Source organism: Spea bombifrons, chromosome 4, assembly GCF_027358695.1.
Source record: "Spea bombifrons isolate aSpeBom1 chromosome 4, aSpeBom1.2.pri, whole genome shotgun sequence".
Taxonomy (NCBI): Eukaryota; Metazoa; Chordata; class Amphibia; order Anura; family Pelobatidae; genus Spea; species Spea bombifrons.
Genome location: NC_071090.1, coordinates 103,504,570 through 103,524,536, shown reverse-complemented (window position 1 = coordinate 103,524,536; position 19,967 = coordinate 103,504,570). Strand labels below are relative to the sequence as shown.

The window sequence follows — 19,967 nt, the reverse complement described above, 5'->3', positions numbered from 1 at the left end:
ATGTTTTATATAAATTGCTAATTTATATGATACCAAAAAAATCTAGTCATCACATTTTTAACATGGACAGTTCCTTCCTGTCTTATTTCATACATAACAACATTATATTAACATAACAAAATCCAGAATATAGATTATTTTGCTTTATAATAAATAACATATTACTTGCAGGGCAGACTTTTTCTTGTCTAAGTTGTATTGAATACTGTTTACCAGAATCGCTAAAATAGGAAAAAAACTCTCTTTGTTCTTTTGGAAAACAAACAGAATATATTCTCACAAAATAATTGCATAAATAGAATAATAATATATATATTTTTATAATAAAAATTGTTAAAATATATTCTTTTTTTACAAGAACAATGTAAGTATGATCCCAGATGCATCTCTTGAGTACATCATTTTACAAACACTTCTTCTCTCTTAGGACTATTAAAACATCATCATTAAGCTCATCAATATGAAGACAGAAGAAACTCCTTCTGCATGTCGAGAACATTCTTCATTCATTGGATTTGGTCAGTGCCTGTTATTTCATAGTTAATTAATGCTCACTAGACTTGGTCAGCCTGTCCTCATGTATATACTGTATATATTTATATATATATATATATATATATATCTATATATATATATATATATATATATCTTACTAGTCCTCGGATGGAATGGATGTGGCATATTGATTGTCATGTACCTTTATCCAATTGGCTCATCAAGGGGAGCTCTTTGGATTTTACCTGGGGGTTCTGGACATCAGACATTATTATCAGGCCTCTGGGTCAGTCTGTCTAATGCTGGTTGCTCTACCCACTTCTCTACCCAGGTTCCATCCCTTTACCCCCTTTCGGAGTCTATTTGTGGCTAGCCCCTACACATGATTAGCTCACACATTGTCTCAAGCATGTCCCTTTCAGGATCCCATAAGAAGAAAGAAAGGGAGAGCTCCGGGGCCAGCCCAGGGAAGCTCCTAGGTATGCTCATGATATCTTGTGGTCCAGCCAGTGTTCCCACAATTCCCACACCTGAATCTACCTTACGTCATTGGTGGCTGGTTTTCTAGGTGAGGTAGTGGAGATCTCTACCGAAAGAAGGATAAGGAACTTGTAGTCCTTGGGTGACTTCACATTGCAAATCCCCAGTATACAATATGATGCCCAGAAATTCTCCACCTTGAAGCTACATGTGGACCTCTATCGATTGAATAACCTGTCCTGGTCCCTCCAATGTCCATTACATTTTAAATAATTAACCTACGGAATGGTCTCCCCTATTTCCATGGGAGATGATTTTCTTTTGTGGAAGCTTGAGAAAAATAGTTTTTTTGCGTTAATTATAAAAGTCAAACTGTCTACTAATACATGAAACATTGTAGGTATAACTACACAACTACACCCTCAAATGAGTATATTTATCTGAAAACACCATAAGGAGTTAAGTGTCTACATGTTACAGAGTTTAAATACACTCCAGTTCTGTTTGCATTGGAGATTGACTTTATGAAGGTCAAGTTTAGCTGTGTGTACATAGGATGGAGATTCTCCCTGCCCACACATTTCAAATGCTTCATCACTTAACTTTGAAGGAGTGCCAGAGATAAACTGCAAGATAATATCACAAACAAATTTACATTGTCTGGATTCTTGTTCTAAACAGATACAGTTGCCTGAAAGCTCGAAGGAAACATGGGTCACATCGTTAAAAATTGGTTGTATGAAAGTGGTGGATAGGACACTGGGACAGGACTCTGCTGCACCCCCCACCCCAGACATTTGTAAAGTGGGTCCATGCAGTGAGCTTTACGTTATGTGGGTTACGTTTAGACATCTCCCAGGAACAGCATGGCATGGAGTCATTGTTAAAGAGGCATGACTATCCATTTCATTGCCATTAGTAAATGGGTAAAGACACGGTGACTGAGTGGAAGCTAGTGAGGAGTAAGAGTAGCCAGTTTCTACTCAAAAACCACGATCAGAAGACCAAAGACTCTTCTGGGGGCCTGGGAATTTCTGGAGTCTAATTACCAGGTATACCCAAGTATGCGTGTTGCAGTAACAATGAACAGCATTCCATGATGTATTGTAGGTTTTGTAGCAAGATTAGATTTTTCATCCTATTCCAGTTTTTCTAAAGCTCACTGTTCCAAGAACAAACCCCAGAGTGAAAAATTATTCTTAGAACAATATTCCTCAACCCTTTTGTAACCCACAGCTGCCAGCACCACATTTCTTGCAACCAAGGACTCTCAACGTCAACCAAATACCAAGTGTAATTACCCGTTGAAATTAAACAGTGGTTAGGGGGATACACATACCTTTCACTTATAAGCCCTTGCCCTGCATAGCAGCTTCATCCTGAATAAATGGTGGCACTTCAGAAAGGCTGTTTGTATGAAGTGACCCATATGGATAAAGTGCAAGGGATCATGAAGATGATCTTCGCCATAGTGTGATCTCCACTCCCACTCACCACTAACAATGGATCAAACCCATTTGCTCCATTTGACAAATGAGAGGTGGTCAGAGGCTAAAAATCAAAAATTAAAACCACCAATGGCTTTAAAATGTTTTGGAAACATTTAGATTAAAATGAAGTCACTCTTTACCTTCTGTATGCTCAGATCTTTGGCAGAACTAGCGCATCTCATCAAATCTTGGGCTTATTCTTATTCATTTCAGATTCCAAACTCACTGAAGTTTGTGCCGGTTGTGGTAACACCATCTCAGATCGGTTCCTGCTGAGAGTGAACGAGAGATCATGGCATGAGTGCTGTGTGAAGTGTGCTGCTTGTCTCCAAACACTTTCTGGAACCTGCTACTTCCGGAACCGACAACTATACTGCAAGGAAGACTACGAGAAGTAAGTCTGTTGGGTTATCATGCCGTATAACATACATACTAAACCTGACTTAAATTGTCTGTGAGTAATATAGTAAATATATAGAAGAGTTATTTGCCCTCTTCCCATTTTCCTCTATTTTTGCATATTTCTAACGCTTAAATGTTTCATATCATCATGCTAATTTTAATAATAAACAAAGATTATCAGAGTAAATACAAAATGCATGTATAGAAGGAAAAAGCGATACAACCCTACCCGACCCTATGAGAAAAACAAATTACACCTTAGGTATTAAATCAACCAATTAACCAAGTTGAATTAAGAATTGGGTCTTATTTCACTAGACACACCAAGGCATGATTACTGCCAGTCCTATTGAATCTAAACATCAATTAAATAGAACCTGTCCTGTAATGTGAAGTAAGCTGCATATGGCGCCACAATCTAAAGAAATTCAAGAACAGATAAAAAAACAAAGTCATTGACATCTATTGGCCTGGAAAGAGTTACAAAGCCATTTCTAAAGGCTCTGGGACTCCAACAAACCACTGTGAGAGCCATCATCTACAAACGGAGAAAATCCAGGAGGTCACAAAAGAACTCAGTTAAAGTCAGTGTTCACAATTCCACAATCAGAAAGAGACTGTGCTAAAATGGCATCCATGGGAGAGTTACAAGGCGAAAGCCACTGCTGACCAAAAAGAGCACAAAAGCTCTTCTCACATTTGCCAAATACATCTTGATGACCTCCAAGACTTTTGAGCTAATATTCTGTCGACTGATGAGTAAAAAGTTGAACTTTTTGGAAGACTTTTTGGAAGTCTTTTGGGAACACACCTGGCATAAAGCTAACACAGCGTTCCACATTAAGAACATCATACCAACAGGCAAACATGGTGGTAGTAGTGTGATGCCTCATGTCCTATTCTGATGTCCAGCCATCAGTTTGTAACCTAAAGATCAGTTGGGTTATGCAGCAGGGCAACGATCCGAAACACACAAGCAAGTCCACCTCTGAATGGCTCAAAAGAAACATTGCCTGTTATTGCAAATTGGTGATTGCAGTTGTTGCTGCCAAGGGTGGCACAGCCAGTTATTATGTTTCTGGTGGTTACTTTTTTACATGGGTGATATAGGTTTTGATTAGATCTTTGCCTTCAATAAATGAAACAATAATTTAACAGCCGCATTTTGTGTTTACTCATGCTGCCTTATACTAAAATTAGTTTAGATGATCTGAAACATTTATGTGTGACAGATATGCAACAATTGAAGAAATAGGAAAAGGGCAAATGCTTTTTCACAGCAATATATATATATATATATATATATATATATATACCATATTTACCGGCGTATAACACGCACAGGCATATAACACGCATGGCTCATTATTTGCACTTGGCCCACCTCAGCCCAGTCGGGGGTCGCTATTGTAGTCTGTGGGGAAGATGGTAAACACGAGCAGTTCCTTGACTTCTGGCAGAAACCAGCTGGACATCAGATCTTGGTATATATACTGGCCATAGATGTCTCTGTTCTGTAAGTCCAGAATATAAAATCCCCCTCCCAAATTCAGGTACCCCAAATCTGTGTCCGAGCTCGGCAGTCTTTAGAGTCTATGGTAATTGGGAAAACATGGCAGTCCATACCAGGGTGAAGAAATAGTCCCAACAGACCCCTAGTACCCACCTCCCCAAAAACAGAACCCTTTCCAAGGCCAGGGCCCTTAGTTTGTAGGGAGGAGGCTGGCCCTCAGGCCCTACCAAGACAACCCTTACGAAAAATTACTGCAGTTTTTTCTGAAGTAATACTGCAGTTTTTTGGACATGAAAAAACTGCAATACTGCACTTTTACTGCATTATTACTGCACATTTACTGCACTTTTACTGCATTATTACTGCACTTTTACTGCATTATTACTGCACATTTACTGCACTTTTACTGCATTATTACTGCACATTTACTGGACTTTTTTTTTATATTGCAAACCTACAATTTTACTTCAATGTGCTGTAGCTTTATTGCATTTGTACTTCCGTACAAAAATAACTGCAGTACAACTGCAGTACAGTGAAGTACACATGCAGTAAATGTGCAGTAAAACTGCAGTAAATGTGCAGTATTGCAGTTTTTTCATGTCCAAAAAACTGCAGTATTACTTCAGAAATTTTTTTTGTAAGGGAAGGCATGGAGGCTTCCATGACAGCTAATAAGATGATATATAATAGGATTAAAAAAAAATTTAATCTAAAGAGAAACATTTCGGTCTCAAGCGACTGATCAAAACTTTATCTCGCATATTAATGTGAGATTCCTGATCACACTACATCAAATAACTAAAGTTGGTGACTAATTAACTAACTAGGTATAATTTTGGAGTACACACATTCTATCAGGCCCTGTGCTAGGGAGTGATGAAGGGAGAAGATGAGGTCCGTTGTCTCCAGGAAATGTAGGCCTCGGGAGGGGGCCAAGATTAAGCTCCTGCCCTCCCTGCTAAATCGCTCAGTCATGACCTTTTTTTCAGGATCAGTGGAACCGTGTTGTTGTTTTGTTTTCTTTCCCAGTAGCTGCATGTTTTCTGGTAGGCAGTAATGCCTTCTCTAGTGGCAGACTTCAGGCTAGATGGCTAAACAGATGAGGGCGTCAGAAAGGATACATTTACAGAGAAGGGATTTTAATTTATTTTTCATTTTTGTTACTTTTTTATTTGGTTTGGTATATATTGGGTGAAAAATTGGGAAAATATGTTTTCTGTGTTTTTGTTCCTACTCTATATTGCAAACAACTAATACCTAATGTCTTTCAATTCTTGTTTTGTCATACCCTTTGAATGTATATACTTTCAGAAGCACTATACATGTAAAAGTTGATAATAAGAAGAATAAAATATCACGTGATGTTACGTGCGGTCTTAATTAAAATAAATCAATATAAGTCAGTGAATTGACATGTTTAGTCCACCACGTGGCAACGTTTCGATCCAACAGTTATATCGTTTTATTTTAATTTTGTTATTTTGGATCGGGTGAAGTCCTGCTCGGGTACCAAGAATTTGAGTGCTGCCTAACGTGAGGATTGTTATGTATGAACCTAGCCATCTATGAATAGTTTTACTTCATCTGCACTTCAACTTTCAACTTGACAGTGACATTTTTTAACTACGGGTTTAGGTTGTCCCTAAATGCAACCAGGTTGCCACGCTGCCGAAAATTAGCTTTACATCGCTACCTTTTTCTTTTTGTAATGCTCAATGGTTTGTTTGATGTTTGAGGTAACATTTAGCGTAACATCCCGTTTCTCTGCTAGCAAAATTCCGCATAGACAACAGACTTCCAACAAACCGAGATACAACACATAAAAGCCAAGTTATCTCCCAGTTCCTCTTTATCTGGAAAAGAAAGAGACGTAAAAAAAAACCCCATAAATAACCAAGGCTAGGGGTTTTGAATCAGGGCCTGTGGGATGAGACAAGGCCTGATAATCTAGCAGCTGTCATGTGGTACACACAAGTAAGATGTTGTGTGTAGCGTTGAAATGCTTTAATCCTAGCGCAATGCTTCTTTCGTTGCAGTCCACAGACTTTCCTTGGCACCAGGTTTAAAGAGCGTGATCCTTGAATACTCGGTTTATATCTTATCATAACCTGTCAATAAAACAAAAAATAAAATGCATCGGTGTGCTGGTGCGTTAAATGTGTGTGAGATTTTCTGTGCTCTGCTGGACTTTGAAGCTCGAGTTTGTGAATTGTAAAATGTGGGGGCTGTCAAAAAAGAGTTTAATAATCTACTACTCCTTCTATGAGGATTTTCTTTGAACTCTCTGTTTTTCCGCAGTAGTCTGTTGCTTGTTTTAAAATGTTATTTTGTAGGCACCTGCATGTGCACTATTTGCTCATTTATTGAAACTATACTGTATGTTTGTTGACATGGGTGCAACTAGGCCAAAATAATATCTCCATTTTTGTGTAATATACATATGTGGTCCAAGAACAATAGTAAAACTGAATTTTTAGAAGTTGTTTGTTGTCGGAATTAAAGGATCTGCAGATGGGGTTATGCAAGTTGACAGGCCAAGTTCAATTTGGTTTGTTAATTGTTTGAATATAACATAGATTTTGAATACCCTCTGGGGCATTTCTGAAAAGTTCTAGGTATGGTTGTTGGTGGGCTAGAAGATATGTTCTCATAAACATCTAGTTATGGATGAGCCTTAAGCAACAAAGATAATATGGCCTTATGGGCAGGCTGGTAAAGATATAGGCTTTTGGATCTTTATAGGACAGAAGGCTGGCCAATTTTGCAGAAACCGTGATAGACATAAATTTGGTAAATGATTAAAGCAAGCAGTTGGCAGCCCAAGTAGCCAGATAAATATTTAGTACAGCATCTCTGCCTATTTTGTTTTGATAGAAAATTCTCCAACAGGTCTACAATTATATACAGACATAAAATCCCATATTCCACTACCTTGACAACAGGGCCATAAGTCAATCTATGGTAAGGAGTAAGAAGGAAAGTGGTATTATATTGTGGATCAGTTATGGAAAACGTCAGCTAGTCTTATAAAAATTATGGACTCTGCCTCAAAAATGAGTATTGGAGGTATGGCACCTGTGGGGAGCACCTGCAAGAATATGTAAGGTGACGGTAATTCTATAGTTAAAACACTATAATCCATAGTTGATATCATCTATAAGTGGTCGTAGTTTCACACTCCTGATCTAAAATCAGTGGATCAGGGTGTTAGCCATCATTGATGTACTTAAGCCAGGGATACCCTGAGGCCTAACCCAGGGCAGCACACTCCAAAGTTGCCATCCAGAACCTAGATTGTGAAGGAGGTCCTCTTCTCACGCTGTGTGTCCTCTGTGCAAACAACATTATGCACAACGTGCCAACTCAGAAGGCCACTGCTTTGAGCGAGAAATACTACGGGGATCTGCCATGCATGCATAGATCTCCATACTCTAAATGGTTGGTTTCTCCAGTTGGCTCATTGATTTGCAGGGAGCACTGGAAAGCCCATTTGGCCACTAGGGTGACCTGTCCCTGGTAGTATGGGGCAGCTGCTAAAGCCCCAACCCTAGCTGCCCTTAGCCATGCATGCCACATCCTTTTTGTCAGCACCATTTCTGGGGGCTTATTCCATACTTTATCTGGGGAAAGCATGCAAACTGCTAACCATCAGGGACAGCTGAGGCAACTTTTTGGTGACAACGTTGTGTAGCTCTTTAAAAACATTTCCATAACATTAGTAAACGTCAGTAAGTCATATTAATATATCATACAGTATTTTGTCTATATCTTGCATCTGTGTGCGCATGCGATGTAAAATATTTCTAACGGTGAAAACATTATGAACGTGTTTAATTACTAATTCCTTTAAATAGGAAAAAAAATACGGTGATATGGCCCTTCATATTTCCATATTACATCACGCCTGCCTTCATTTTTGTTTGACTTCCTACGTAACCTTTCATTGTGTTGTAATCCAGGATCCTAGAAATGTAATTAAACACTGCTCATACATGTTTAATGTCCCCCCCTTTCTCTCTGAATTTATTACAACTGTAATAAAAGACGATTTTAAGACTGGTCCCATGGGCATCCTTCTTTTCTTGCAGGGATAGCCTCTGGCATTTCGGCTTAATATGACCACACAGGATATTGAGCTTATCTTGAATCCTTCCTATTATGCAGAAGGGGATATCCCTTTCTATATGATATTCTAAACAGCCCAATCTGAAGATCAGTTCATAGCAGGGATAGAATTAGTAATGCAATAAGAACAATACCTTCTGTGAAATCTCTGCATATCATTTATACGGGAGTGTGGACTTCATCTGTGAAGCCGTTTAACTGAGAACGCTGGCATTTTCTTTGTATGATTAATAATAAAAATATAACATGCTCTGATTGTCCGTCAACAGTACCTTTGCTTTTATAAAGTCTTAAGCTCATGGACATTGCTATAATAATTTATGGACTAATCCACCAGACTACAAATTGTTGAGAGACAAAATGTAACTGTTTAGTTGATTTAAGAATTAGGAAAGGAAAGTTAGCTTAATGCTAGGCTATAAAGGCTGGATATTGAATCCTTCAGCCCTTAATTTGTGATAATTAATACTCAAGAATGTTGGAATGTAGAGAAACATGATGGTCCGTAAGACCTACCTACGTTTAGAGTCACCTTCAGTCTTTCTCCAGAAAGGACAATGGAGTCCATAGGTGGTTTTGCTAGGCCATTTGTTGATTCCTGCAGGACTTCTGGAAGTCATGTACACATGGCAAACTTGTGAACTACATGAAAACTAGCTGTAGCTACTTCAGAATGTAGTCTAAATAATTATTTTTACGTTTTTTGAACCAATCTGAAGACATTTTGAGCACACTTTTCCACCAGAATCCAGTTATCTCTATAATAAGACAGACCTGGGTAACTAGCTAGGTAAACAGTACGCCACCACGTTGTTTCCAAACAGAAGAGCTCAGTCGTGGCTTTGAATGCTTTTTTAAAGCTAAATTAACAGCAAAACCTTCAAAGTTGAATAAAATTGATTGAAAACCAGTGTCATGCCCCAGAGGCAATTTTACTGGCATTTTGCCCTTACGTCCTTCAGACAATTTTACTGGCATTAAACTGCTATTGGGCTAAAAAGACGTTTATTACACGACACAGATTGTTGCAATGTTCAGGTAATCTAAATGATACAGACCCTGTGGCCGGTGACACTGTTGCTTACAGTAGCATACCCCAAATGTTGTTTACAGAGAGGTTTTTAATATGTAAGAATTATCATCCTGTCCACTTTGTCCCCTTAATTATCTCGTACTTAGATATACAGCAAAAATATTTCAAAATAGACAAATTATGTAAGTAGGAAAATCCAGAATTAGCTATTGAGACTTCTGGAGCACACTGCATGCAGGTAATATGATGTGGATGAAAGTCAGCCAACTAAGAATGTGTGTGTCCCAGAAACACATACCTCCTAAGTGTCCCTTGAGCATTCCTTCTGATCCTTTTTATTCAAGGAGCTCAAGAAATCTAGTGGGTATTAGTCTGTCACATTGTCATACAACCTTTAAGTTACAATAATGTGAATATAAACTGTAGAAAATGTGGTTCTGAATCATTTAATTAAAGCCAAGGCGCTTCCCTGTCCCCTAACCATGCCTCTATCCCACCTACAATCCTTGCGATCTCCGTGTGTGTGTCGCGTTGCTTCTCCCATGTTGTTTGCACCATTTTCAAACAAGAACGGCACTTTTTGACTGAATTAGTAAAGCAATATATAGGATTTTTACAAAGAATAATAAAATATAGAAGACATACATACATACATGCAGTCACCCAATAACTTTTGCTCTGTTGCCAAAAAAACTGGTTTATTAGGAAAGTCACAGAATCTATACAATACAGAACAATGTTATTTCTTAAACACATAAAATTCTTATCCAAAGCAACTGACTCCCTAAGGCGCACAAGGGGGCCTGATCGCATATAAGGAGACCTGCCTCCGGCTTAGCGATGGAGGGTCTCTTAAGGACCTAAAGCCTAGCTGGCGTAGGACAAAATATGCCATTGGCAGGAAGTTTGGTTTTCAGTAACCAATGAGATGGATGGGTAGTATCTTCCTTTTCAATAACTCAAAAAATAACTAACTCTGGGTGCCAACATTATTCCATTATGTCAAAATGTAAATATGGGGCTGTGGTGTATTTTCCTGTCCTGATCAGAAAAATTAGCAACTACGGATACATTTATAATCTTTTCTACATTCCATGTTACTATAATTAAGGAAGATATTCAGTTTTTGTAGAAGGCTTGTGGAGGCTTCGTAGGATGTCATTGACTATTGCCAATATATTTTATTTCATTTATAGCAAATGCCTGGTTATGTTTGATGCAAGAAAAAAATCTTTAGGGGACAATTCCAGGAACACAGAATAATCTGTTTGGGACAAGGGACTGTCATCTGAAAACGGAGACATCTTTTCACCATATTTTAGGGGCCCTAAGCTACATGATGTAGGTGCCTCGGGCCCTCAGCTCTGATACAAGTGATGGAAGGACTGTAATATTTACAAGCTTTGAGGACTCAATGTCTCCCACCTGTCCCTATATCCTCAGCAGGGATGCCTAATTCTTTATATGTTTATATAGTAGCATCATCATCATTGTTTTACACATATATCAGATATCAGGTTAATTATATATTATACGGTATTAAGAAATTATTGAAAAAACAAATGTTTACCACCTCTAAAATATTATAGGAATTAGGTTATTTAAGGCAAATATAAGCTAATTTTCTCTCTATCCAATGAAACCTTAATATTACAAATTGAACTATTGTAATATTTACTTAGTAAAATTAGTTTATATGTCATAAAGAACATATAAATATATATATTTTATAAATAAATATAATATTCCTACAAAACTATGAAAGTTAGCATAAAGTAACCTCATTTATCTATTTTACAATATTGTAAATAGTAATGTTATTTCTACAATTAAATGTAATTATACTGATTGAATGCGCTAGTAATTATATGTAATTACATTTCTAAAATAAGTTAAAAAAAAAATGTGAATAGTCATTGATAAAAAAGGACTGAAAATAAAATAATGGAGTCTAGATGTAAGCACACATATGTTGTATTTTATCTTTTTTATTTGAAAACTTTAATTACTGGTTTTAGTATAAATAAACTGGAGGATAATTAACTATTTTATGGTTACTATAATTCACTAATAAAGGTGGTTAATTCATTTTGATCTCCAAAAGTAGCTGAAATGAATACTTGTAGTATATTGCGAGAACTACATGTTTGGAAGTAGATTCACTTTCATATCTTGTATTTCCCAGAGGGAGAGACTTTTATTAGCATCCAAAAGCAATAAGAACCACCGGAGAGGATTCTGGGAAATTTTAATAAAGAAGACAAGGCTGTGAAATGTAATCAAATGTCTGATCAGATTACCTGATGCCTTAGAGTCACAGATCTCATAAAAAGCGGTGGGTTGTCACTTACTCAAACACTCAGAGTCTGTAAGGTCGGGGGCTCAGTAAAAAAAAATTGCCCACTCCAAAGCCAATGCCATTTTCTTTAGGACAGCTCTTTTTTTTCTAGATGATTTGGGGGAAGGGTTTAGCCATTAATTAGTTAAAACAAAGCAAGAATACCCAACGAATATCATTCAGAAAACACCTAAGGCATAAATATTGGAGATTCCATCACTCTATATGGCCATATATTGCTTAGCCCAACGCTACATCAAAGTAACCCAAATTCGTTAATCCTATCTAATTTTTCTTGGCTATATTGCTTACCAAGGAGCTGAATCAATGGGACTGCTTTGTAACCCAAAAGGGACACCATTAATAAGGCACAAGGGGCTACCCAACTCTAAGGTTTGGTCGTAACCTGTAAATATGCCCGCCACAAAAAAATATACAAGGAGGAGCGCACACTCTAAAAAGCATAAAAGGTATACACGTTCAGATAAATTACTTAAATCCTCATTAAATTAGCAATGATTCCAACGCCCAACCAATTAAAGCAATTTATCAACATGTGTGGACTGAGCATTAGTGTATAGCTGGCATCAAATAAATTGTGTCTCTAGAGATGGACACGTGGATTGATTATAAACAGATAATACCATGCAACATTTTAAAAAAAAACTAGAAACAATAGATATATGCAGCTATGGCAATAGTTCCTTGCGTTCCTGGCTGAAGATAGATATAGAGACAGACGGGGTCTTACCCTACAAGCAAACTAGGCAGATGCCTAGGGCACTGGGTAGGGGGTCGTCACTACAAGTTTCTCCCCATGTTACCAAGCATGTGCGTGTAGAATGTCGGAGACATAGTCCTTGTAGGGTTCTAGAAACCATAAAGTCCGACCTGATGGGCTGGATGCCAAACAATGCCCAAGGAGCAGGTGATAATGGCTCATAAATTAATACTTTGGGCTCCTACATCTTTTAACTTGTTTTAAAGAGGAAGGAAGGAAGGACAGGAAGAGAGAGATATAGATATGAAGACAGAGGAAAGATGGAAATAGCGAGAAAGAAAGACAAAGAAGACAGTACGGATTGTTGATGTATCTGTCTCCATCGTTGCATCTGTCTTCATGCTCGTATCTTGCGATAGATCTTGCGATAGATCTTGCGATAGATGTATATACACAACTAGAGAAACAGGCAGAAGCGCACATGGTACATACACACAGTAAAATATATTGCTGTCAGATCCCTGTTAGTGTTTAATCCTGCAATAATTTCATTCCATTCTCCTGTTGATACAGGGTTACATAGCAGAGATTTATTATCTGCTAGCACTGGTAATCCAGACATTATTACCTCGCCTTAACTGGATTCTAGCTATATTAAAAAAAGGGGGCTATTCCGGAGCTACTGACGGCAGGACCGATACAAAGGGCCTTATGTCATAATGCAGGCTGACATGGTGTTTATTAGCTGTGAGCTGCCTGTGTTTTCTAATTACAAACGGGAAAATGCACTGGAGGCATAAGGGAGAGAAAACACAGTTGTATTTGTTAACCTATATGCTGCCAGATAACTCTAAAGACATATGGCGATAGTCGTGGGGTATGGAGCAAAAGGAGGAGTTATACGGAGGGTTTGTATGGAGCAATAGGAGGCGCTATAAGGACAGGTTATATAGAACAATAGGATGAGGGTGGCCCCCTGAAGTCCTCCTTCTCCTGCATGGAGGTGAGGAGAGGATGCGTCTGGGTTAAAGAGGCTGCCTAGACAACAGACATGAAAGGGATGGGCAGTAGGTAGGGCCAAATGCTACGCCACTGCGTTCGTGATCAAACGTCATGGTTGTCAATATTAATTGAAGACATAATGGCAAGGGGTTATAACAAATTATAGGCATTATAGTGAAGGGCTATATGGAGTAATAGAAGGAATTGTAGAGGCTGGTTATATAGGGTATGTGGGGTGGTATGGAGCGTTATAGAGATAGCTTATATGGAATAATAGGATAAGTTATAGGTAGCGTGTGTGTAGATATCAATAAAATTATTTCAGGCAGATAGGAAACAGGGCAATGAGAGGAGAGATATGGAGGGATTATCAGAGCTGCCTATGGGAGTTTATGGCTACTTCGATAACTCCCGAGATGATGAGTGTGAAGGCAGAAAGAATATTTTGGAGATGTAGGAAGATTTTCACCCACCCAGGGTGTATATAAAAAGTAGGAGTAATAGTAAGAGGCCATGCAAATTATTATGGATTATGTGCTGTATGAAAGCAACATTCAAATGGAGGTGGTACTGTTGTTAAAGGCACTTAAATCGGTTGTGTAATTGAGTGTGCATGAGAAACAAGAGCCCTTACTATAATACCTTTACAATTCTTAATTGAAAAAATAATATGTTATGTATATTTTCTGATATCACATTTCTTATTTATCCCCATCATTTGCTGTTGCCAATAACACCATCTATATATTTATTACAAGCATTGTACTGAGTGTCAGGGATGTTACAGTGATCTCACGGTAAGTGAACCGATTTTTGGTGTGTTCCAATGTCTGGCGCTGACTCAATCTTATTCTACCCTGACTTAATAATATTTGAACCGCCCAATTGGGCTTTCTCGCTGGCGTATCACCCGTGAAACCCTAATTGAATGTAAGTAATTCAAGTCATAGGGACAGTGGCGTATTCTGGCCTAGGCCAAATAATACTAGTCCTAGAGTGGCAATTCCAGAGGGGTGACAGCTCCTCTGCCTCAAAAACAGGGGCAGATCACCCTATTGGGCAATTAGGCTATACAACACCTCACTGCTCCAAGGACTGATTGGGCCTTGTAACCGGCCAATATTTATTATTGACGACTATGTCTAGCCGCCACATCCTGCATACAGTGCTTCAGTTTCTTAAAATGTAGTACACCAGGATATGATGTCATAACCTAGCGCTCAGTATAGAGGGCAGCGGCCATTTACCTAAATGGTGCAAGAGGCTGGGGCTCTTATGGCAGTGCCTTAGATCCATTTGGTTGCCACCATTAACAAGTCCCTACAATAATCATTGTAATCGATCATTAAGGATTTAATATCTGGGAGAACCAGCTTACTTGTAAAGTTCCTAGGAATGGTGTTCATCTGGTGAAATGACTATTAAGGAATAACTGGAAATTCATTTGGTTAATAAGCAGAATGCCCTTCTTTCTTTACAGGCTTTTTGCCACCAAATGTAACAGTTGTTTGAAAACAGTGATGCCATCAGAGCTTATAATGCGTGTCCTCAATAACGTGTACCATGTTGCCTGCTTCTACTGCTGTGAGTGTGAGAAGAGGCTGGAACGTGGAGATGAGTTCGTTTTGAAAGAGGGACAACTATTGTGCCGAAGTGACTACGAGAGAGAGAAAGAAATGCTCAGCACATTCAGCTTGACCCCTGCTGGATCAGGTCAGTTGTTTTGATCAACCTGGCACCCAACACCAAAGGGAAGATCGATTTCTGGGTTCTTGGTTGAAGGCATATCTCTTGAGGGTCAGAGCATCCGCCATATTCACAAACTCACATTGGAGGCCCCTGATCAATACTCCCTTTGTGGGGCCATAAATCTTGCTAGGCACCCACTGAATCTGATCCCTGCATAGGAAGCATATGGTAATCTCAGTAATCTCTTACTGATAAATTGAAATTAATCTGTTTATCTGTGCCTGGTTGATCTCTCTCTTTTTATCCTTGGCAGACCCCTCAGGAGATTGAATGGCACACTTTAAAGTCATGAGTCTTTAGTTTGCCTCTTACTTAAGTTGGAGACTTCAACAGAAGCAGGCGACCTTGGGTTCCTGGGGATTGCATGGGCACTGGGCTGCTGCTATTGTGTCATGTGGTTAATATTGGCCATGTATCACATGACCCATGTCCAATGTGTTCCACACAGTTAAAAGTGAAGATGAGGATGGCAGTCATCTGCATGGCAAAGGAAGTGATGATGGCAAAGACCTGAAAAGATCAAAGAGGCCACGGACCATACTTACAACACAACAGCGCCGGGCCTTCAAAGCTTCATTCGAAGTGTCTTCCAAGCCATGCAGAAAGGTAGAATCATTACGCATAGAATATGTTTATGGAGTGTATCATGTAAATAATTGATCCTCTTCAAGAAGTATTGTAATAATAAAGTTAAGATCTTCCTTCAAGAGCTCTCCCATCTTTTATTAGAAACTGTATAATCTGGTGGCTATAGATTATATTGCAAAGCATTCCTCCAATATCGAAGAGCTCCCTAAGGCTCAGAGAGGCTCAGTGGTGACATCTCCATGAATGTCACACGATGGAGAAATGTATAGACAAGTTTTTGTTATGAGAATATTGCAATATTGATAGAATTTTCATCTGTACATTTAAGTAAAATTACTCCATAAAAAGTAAGCTTTTGCCATATTGGAAGAAAACCATAATTTTTTTAAGTATTTTATATCCAAACTAGTAAAAGAATGTATTTTATTCACTAAATACTGATTTGCGTGTAAATTGAGGTAAGATTAATAAATTTATCTCATTGTATAAATTATGCCTTTTGATGGACCCATCTCACCGGGTTTCTTCTGGAACAGGGGCTGAGTTGGTAGCGCATAGTGCATACTTGAATCATTTCATTACAGTAACTATATATAATATTGACACGTCATTTCACTTATTTGCAGGTGAGAGAAACATTGGCAGCGGAGACGGGGCTGACTGTGCGCGTTGTTCAAGTTTGGTTCCAGAACCAAAGAGCAAAGGTAGTAATTTGCCCAATGATATAAGTAAGAACCCCCCAAAAACATTGTATTTTATCTGCTACGGTGTCATAAAAGTGTTATAAAGGGGTGGATATAATATATGTGACACTGATCACTGGTACATATAACTTAAAACACCTAAGTAAGATAGATACTGACTAAGACTCATATAAACAAATGATAATGGATAAGCATTCACTTGGTGTTACTGTTCCTTGGAGATGGCTTCTCACCAGTGGCACTGATACACCTGAGATAAAGGCAAAATGTCATTAATGGTTTTATATGTAATTGGAAGTGTTTGTAGTGGAGATATTGTGGAGTTATTTTACCTGTACTGGGCCCGCTTTGAGTGTTTCAGTTGGAGATTGTTATTGTCTATATTTTCCTACATAGTGGTGATGGTTGAGTTTGTATTGTATAGGCCATTGACCTTGGAGTTTTGTTGCCGTTATGTTCCTCTAAACTATAGTGTTAACAGCGTGAAGTGGTCAAGTGGTCAGTTCAATTGCATGTGGAAGTGACCAGGCCACCATCACGGGACTCTTTCAGACACCACCAATTACTACTACGCCACTTATCTTGATCTTCGCTGATATCATACTCATCAATCTATATCCTCTGTGAAAAAAAAAAAACATTTGAAACAATTCTGTGTTTCTTAGATGAAAAAAATTGCTAGAAGGCAGCAGCAGCAGGACCACGAACAGCTTGGAACACAGCGGCTCGGGTCCGGCCGCGTGAATCGTGCAAGCAGCAGACAGAGCAACGATGACAGCGAAGGTGAAAACAAAAATCCATGATACATATTTTATGTGTACTACATAACTACTGTGTCGTCGTGTTGTAACTACTACATGTAGCTACAACATAAGATGTCTTACGGAGGAGAAGAGTACAGAACATGTGTAGGTTTCATATATTTCATTGTTCAGATGAATATTAGCCTATCTTTTTTATTTTACTTAATCAATTCTCAGTTTATTAATAAGATGATAAAGAGAGGAAGTAAAATGGTTGCACTGATGCACACAGGCAGGGCATGGAGCAGAGTTGGGCAATTGCCCCAGGCGGCACTTTTGAAGAGGTGGCACTTTGCTGCGCCTTTTTTTTTTTTTTAAAGTGGAGGAGAGAGAAGGGCGCCGAGTGGTTTTCGCTTACCCGCTCGGCGCCCCTCTCTCTCCTCTTCGAGCCCTCTAGCTCGGTGCCAGCTTGTAATGCTGAGCACCGGAAGATGATGTCATTTCCGGCGCTCAGTAGTAAAGCAGCGCCCACCGTGGCAGAGCAGGGAGACTCGCCACAGGACTGCTGAAAGGTAAGTGCAAAGGGGGGGATAGGATAGATAATAGGGAGGGAGGGAGGGAGGGAGAGGAAGGGTAGATAATAGGGACGGAGAGGAAGGGTAGATAATGACCTGGCGGCATTTTAAACTTCGCCCCAGGCGGCATTATGTCTTGGGCCGGCCCTGCACATAGGGTGATGGACCCAAACTCTATTGCAGTAAGTACCATGGATAAAATAACTACCTTGTTACAGTTGCTTCTGATGGCTGCCTAGACATATGTAATTCTGAATAGAGATAAGGAAATAATCCTTGAAGGACACAGTTAGCACACTTTATTTTTTATGTCACTTTTTGAATCTAAGAAGTGTTGGAAGTGTATTAGAAGAGCACTTGGTGGCGAGAGTGGCTAAAATGTTGAAGTGTTTTTTGGTCCATCAGATGGTGGCAGTGGAATGGAAGGCGTGATGGTGCCATACTCCAGAATATCGCAGCAACAGGTCTTGCCGATTGACCATAACGTATATAACACAGATCTCTACAGACAGGGCCTAACACCTCCTCAAATGCCTGGTGATCATTTGCACCCATATGGTGAGTACTCTCAATACTATACACAAGTAAATCATCTGTTTTGGTAAAAGTGAAATTTCTAGTTATGATAGCAGGACACAATTTCTGTTACAACAGCTGGAGGAGGTACAGAGTAATTATAAACAACCAATCAGGAGAAAGATAGACAGGGCAATCGGTGAGAACTAGGGCAAAGACGATAGTGGTTGGGGAAAAAAGTCCATATATGGGGAACTGTGGGGCCAATTTGAGAACAAAACCCACAATTTGATTTACTGGTGGCATCCGAGGACAACCTTTACCAGAAACCAATATCCCTCTCCAAAGGGCTATGTGCTGCCTCCTCCTGTTACAATAAGTCATTATGATTGCCCAGTGTTATAATGTAGGTGTCCACATCAGCCGTGTCCTACAGGGCTAAAAGGCAAACAGCTATGAATGTCAGGAGTAAAGCCAGTAATACACAATATATTGAGTAATACACTGTTAGCATAAATCCACTCAAACGCAATACTAATGCAAAAGAAGAGAAAAGAGAAACAAAACACTAATATTAATGATATCATAAAATATAGCCTTTCATTCATAAAGCTCAAAATGAAATGAAATAATAAGTAAATCCAGGGGCTGAAGAAGCCATTTGTGTGCATTCTCCCCGTTTACCGACCTGACCCCCCTGCTCTTTCTATCTTAGATTAGTCTTAAATTAACCTATATACCTTTTAATCACATTGATCCTTTGGATTGTGAATGGTTTGCTTCTTGTTCCATAATGATACTCTTTGAGATTCTTTTCCTCCTCGTATCACTTTGTTGTCTCTGGTCTGACTTGTCGTCAGCGCACTGTACAGTGATCTTTTCTGCTTTGCAGATGCCGAGAGTGTTTTCCACGACATGGACAGCGAAAGCCTCAACTATCTTGGAGGTTCTCTCCTGACGTCCTCTGAGGCCAACAATTTACAGGCTCGTGTGGGCCCCATTGACCGTCTCTACTCCATGCAGAGCTCTTACTTTGCCTCCTGACCTTAGAAATGGAACCATAACTGTGGTTTTCCATCTAATGATTGGTGTCCATTGGTGCTTTTTTGGGGCTTTAAAGAATATTTGTAGACATCTGGCGGCTTTCAAAACTTAATGACAATTGTTTGGAACCTTTGAGGAATGTTTATGCCAGAATATATTGTCCCACAGTAGGATAGCATTTGAGTTATACATGACCTCCAGGTGAGGGCTGACTAGGGGCAGTTGAAAAGGTTTTCAGAATTTTGTGCCACTACCTGAGACTTTGTGTGTTTTACTTGCAATTCCACATATAACCACCAGGGGTCCAGCACAACGGACATTTACAGGATGACTGGATGCTTTCTGTGCTCTTTTTATGGGTAAACATAAATCCGTTTTGGACACCACTGGATAGCACACATTGAGTGTGTTGTCTGCCAAATGTGCTTTATTAATGGGTCCCTTGC

General features: G+C 39.1%; 1 protein-coding gene across 1 annotated transcript; it reads left to right on the top strand.

Moving 5' to 3' along the window:
* The first annotated feature begins 458 nt into the window (after positions 1-458).
* On the top strand, positions 459-19,741 carry LOC128491955 (LIM homeobox transcription factor 1-alpha-like). The gene is made up of 8 exons (XM_053464351.1): positions 459-518; positions 2,679-2,859; positions 15,083-15,315; positions 15,800-15,957; positions 16,566-16,643; positions 17,309-17,426; positions 18,367-18,519; positions 19,370-19,741. Exons 1-8 carry the CDS (start codon positions 461-463, stop codon positions 19,519-19,521), a joined length of 1,131 nt encoding a protein of 376 aa, XP_053320326.1. The 5' UTR covers positions 459-460; the 3' UTR covers positions 19,522-19,741.
* Positions 19,742-19,967: the final 226 nt, after the last annotated feature.

Coding starts and splice junctions, on each gene's coding strand:
- LOC128491955 (XM_053464351.1), top strand. CDS start 461: ATGAAGACAGAAGAAACTCCTTCTGCATGTCGAGAACATTCTTCATTC. Junction 519..2,678: donor TTCTTCATTCATTGGATTTG/GTCAGTGCCTGT, acceptor TATTCATTTCAG/ATTCCAAACTCACTGAAGTT. Junction 2,860..15,082: donor TGCAAGGAAGACTACGAGAA/GTAAGTCTGTTG, acceptor CTTTCTTTACAG/GCTTTTTGCCACCAAATGTA.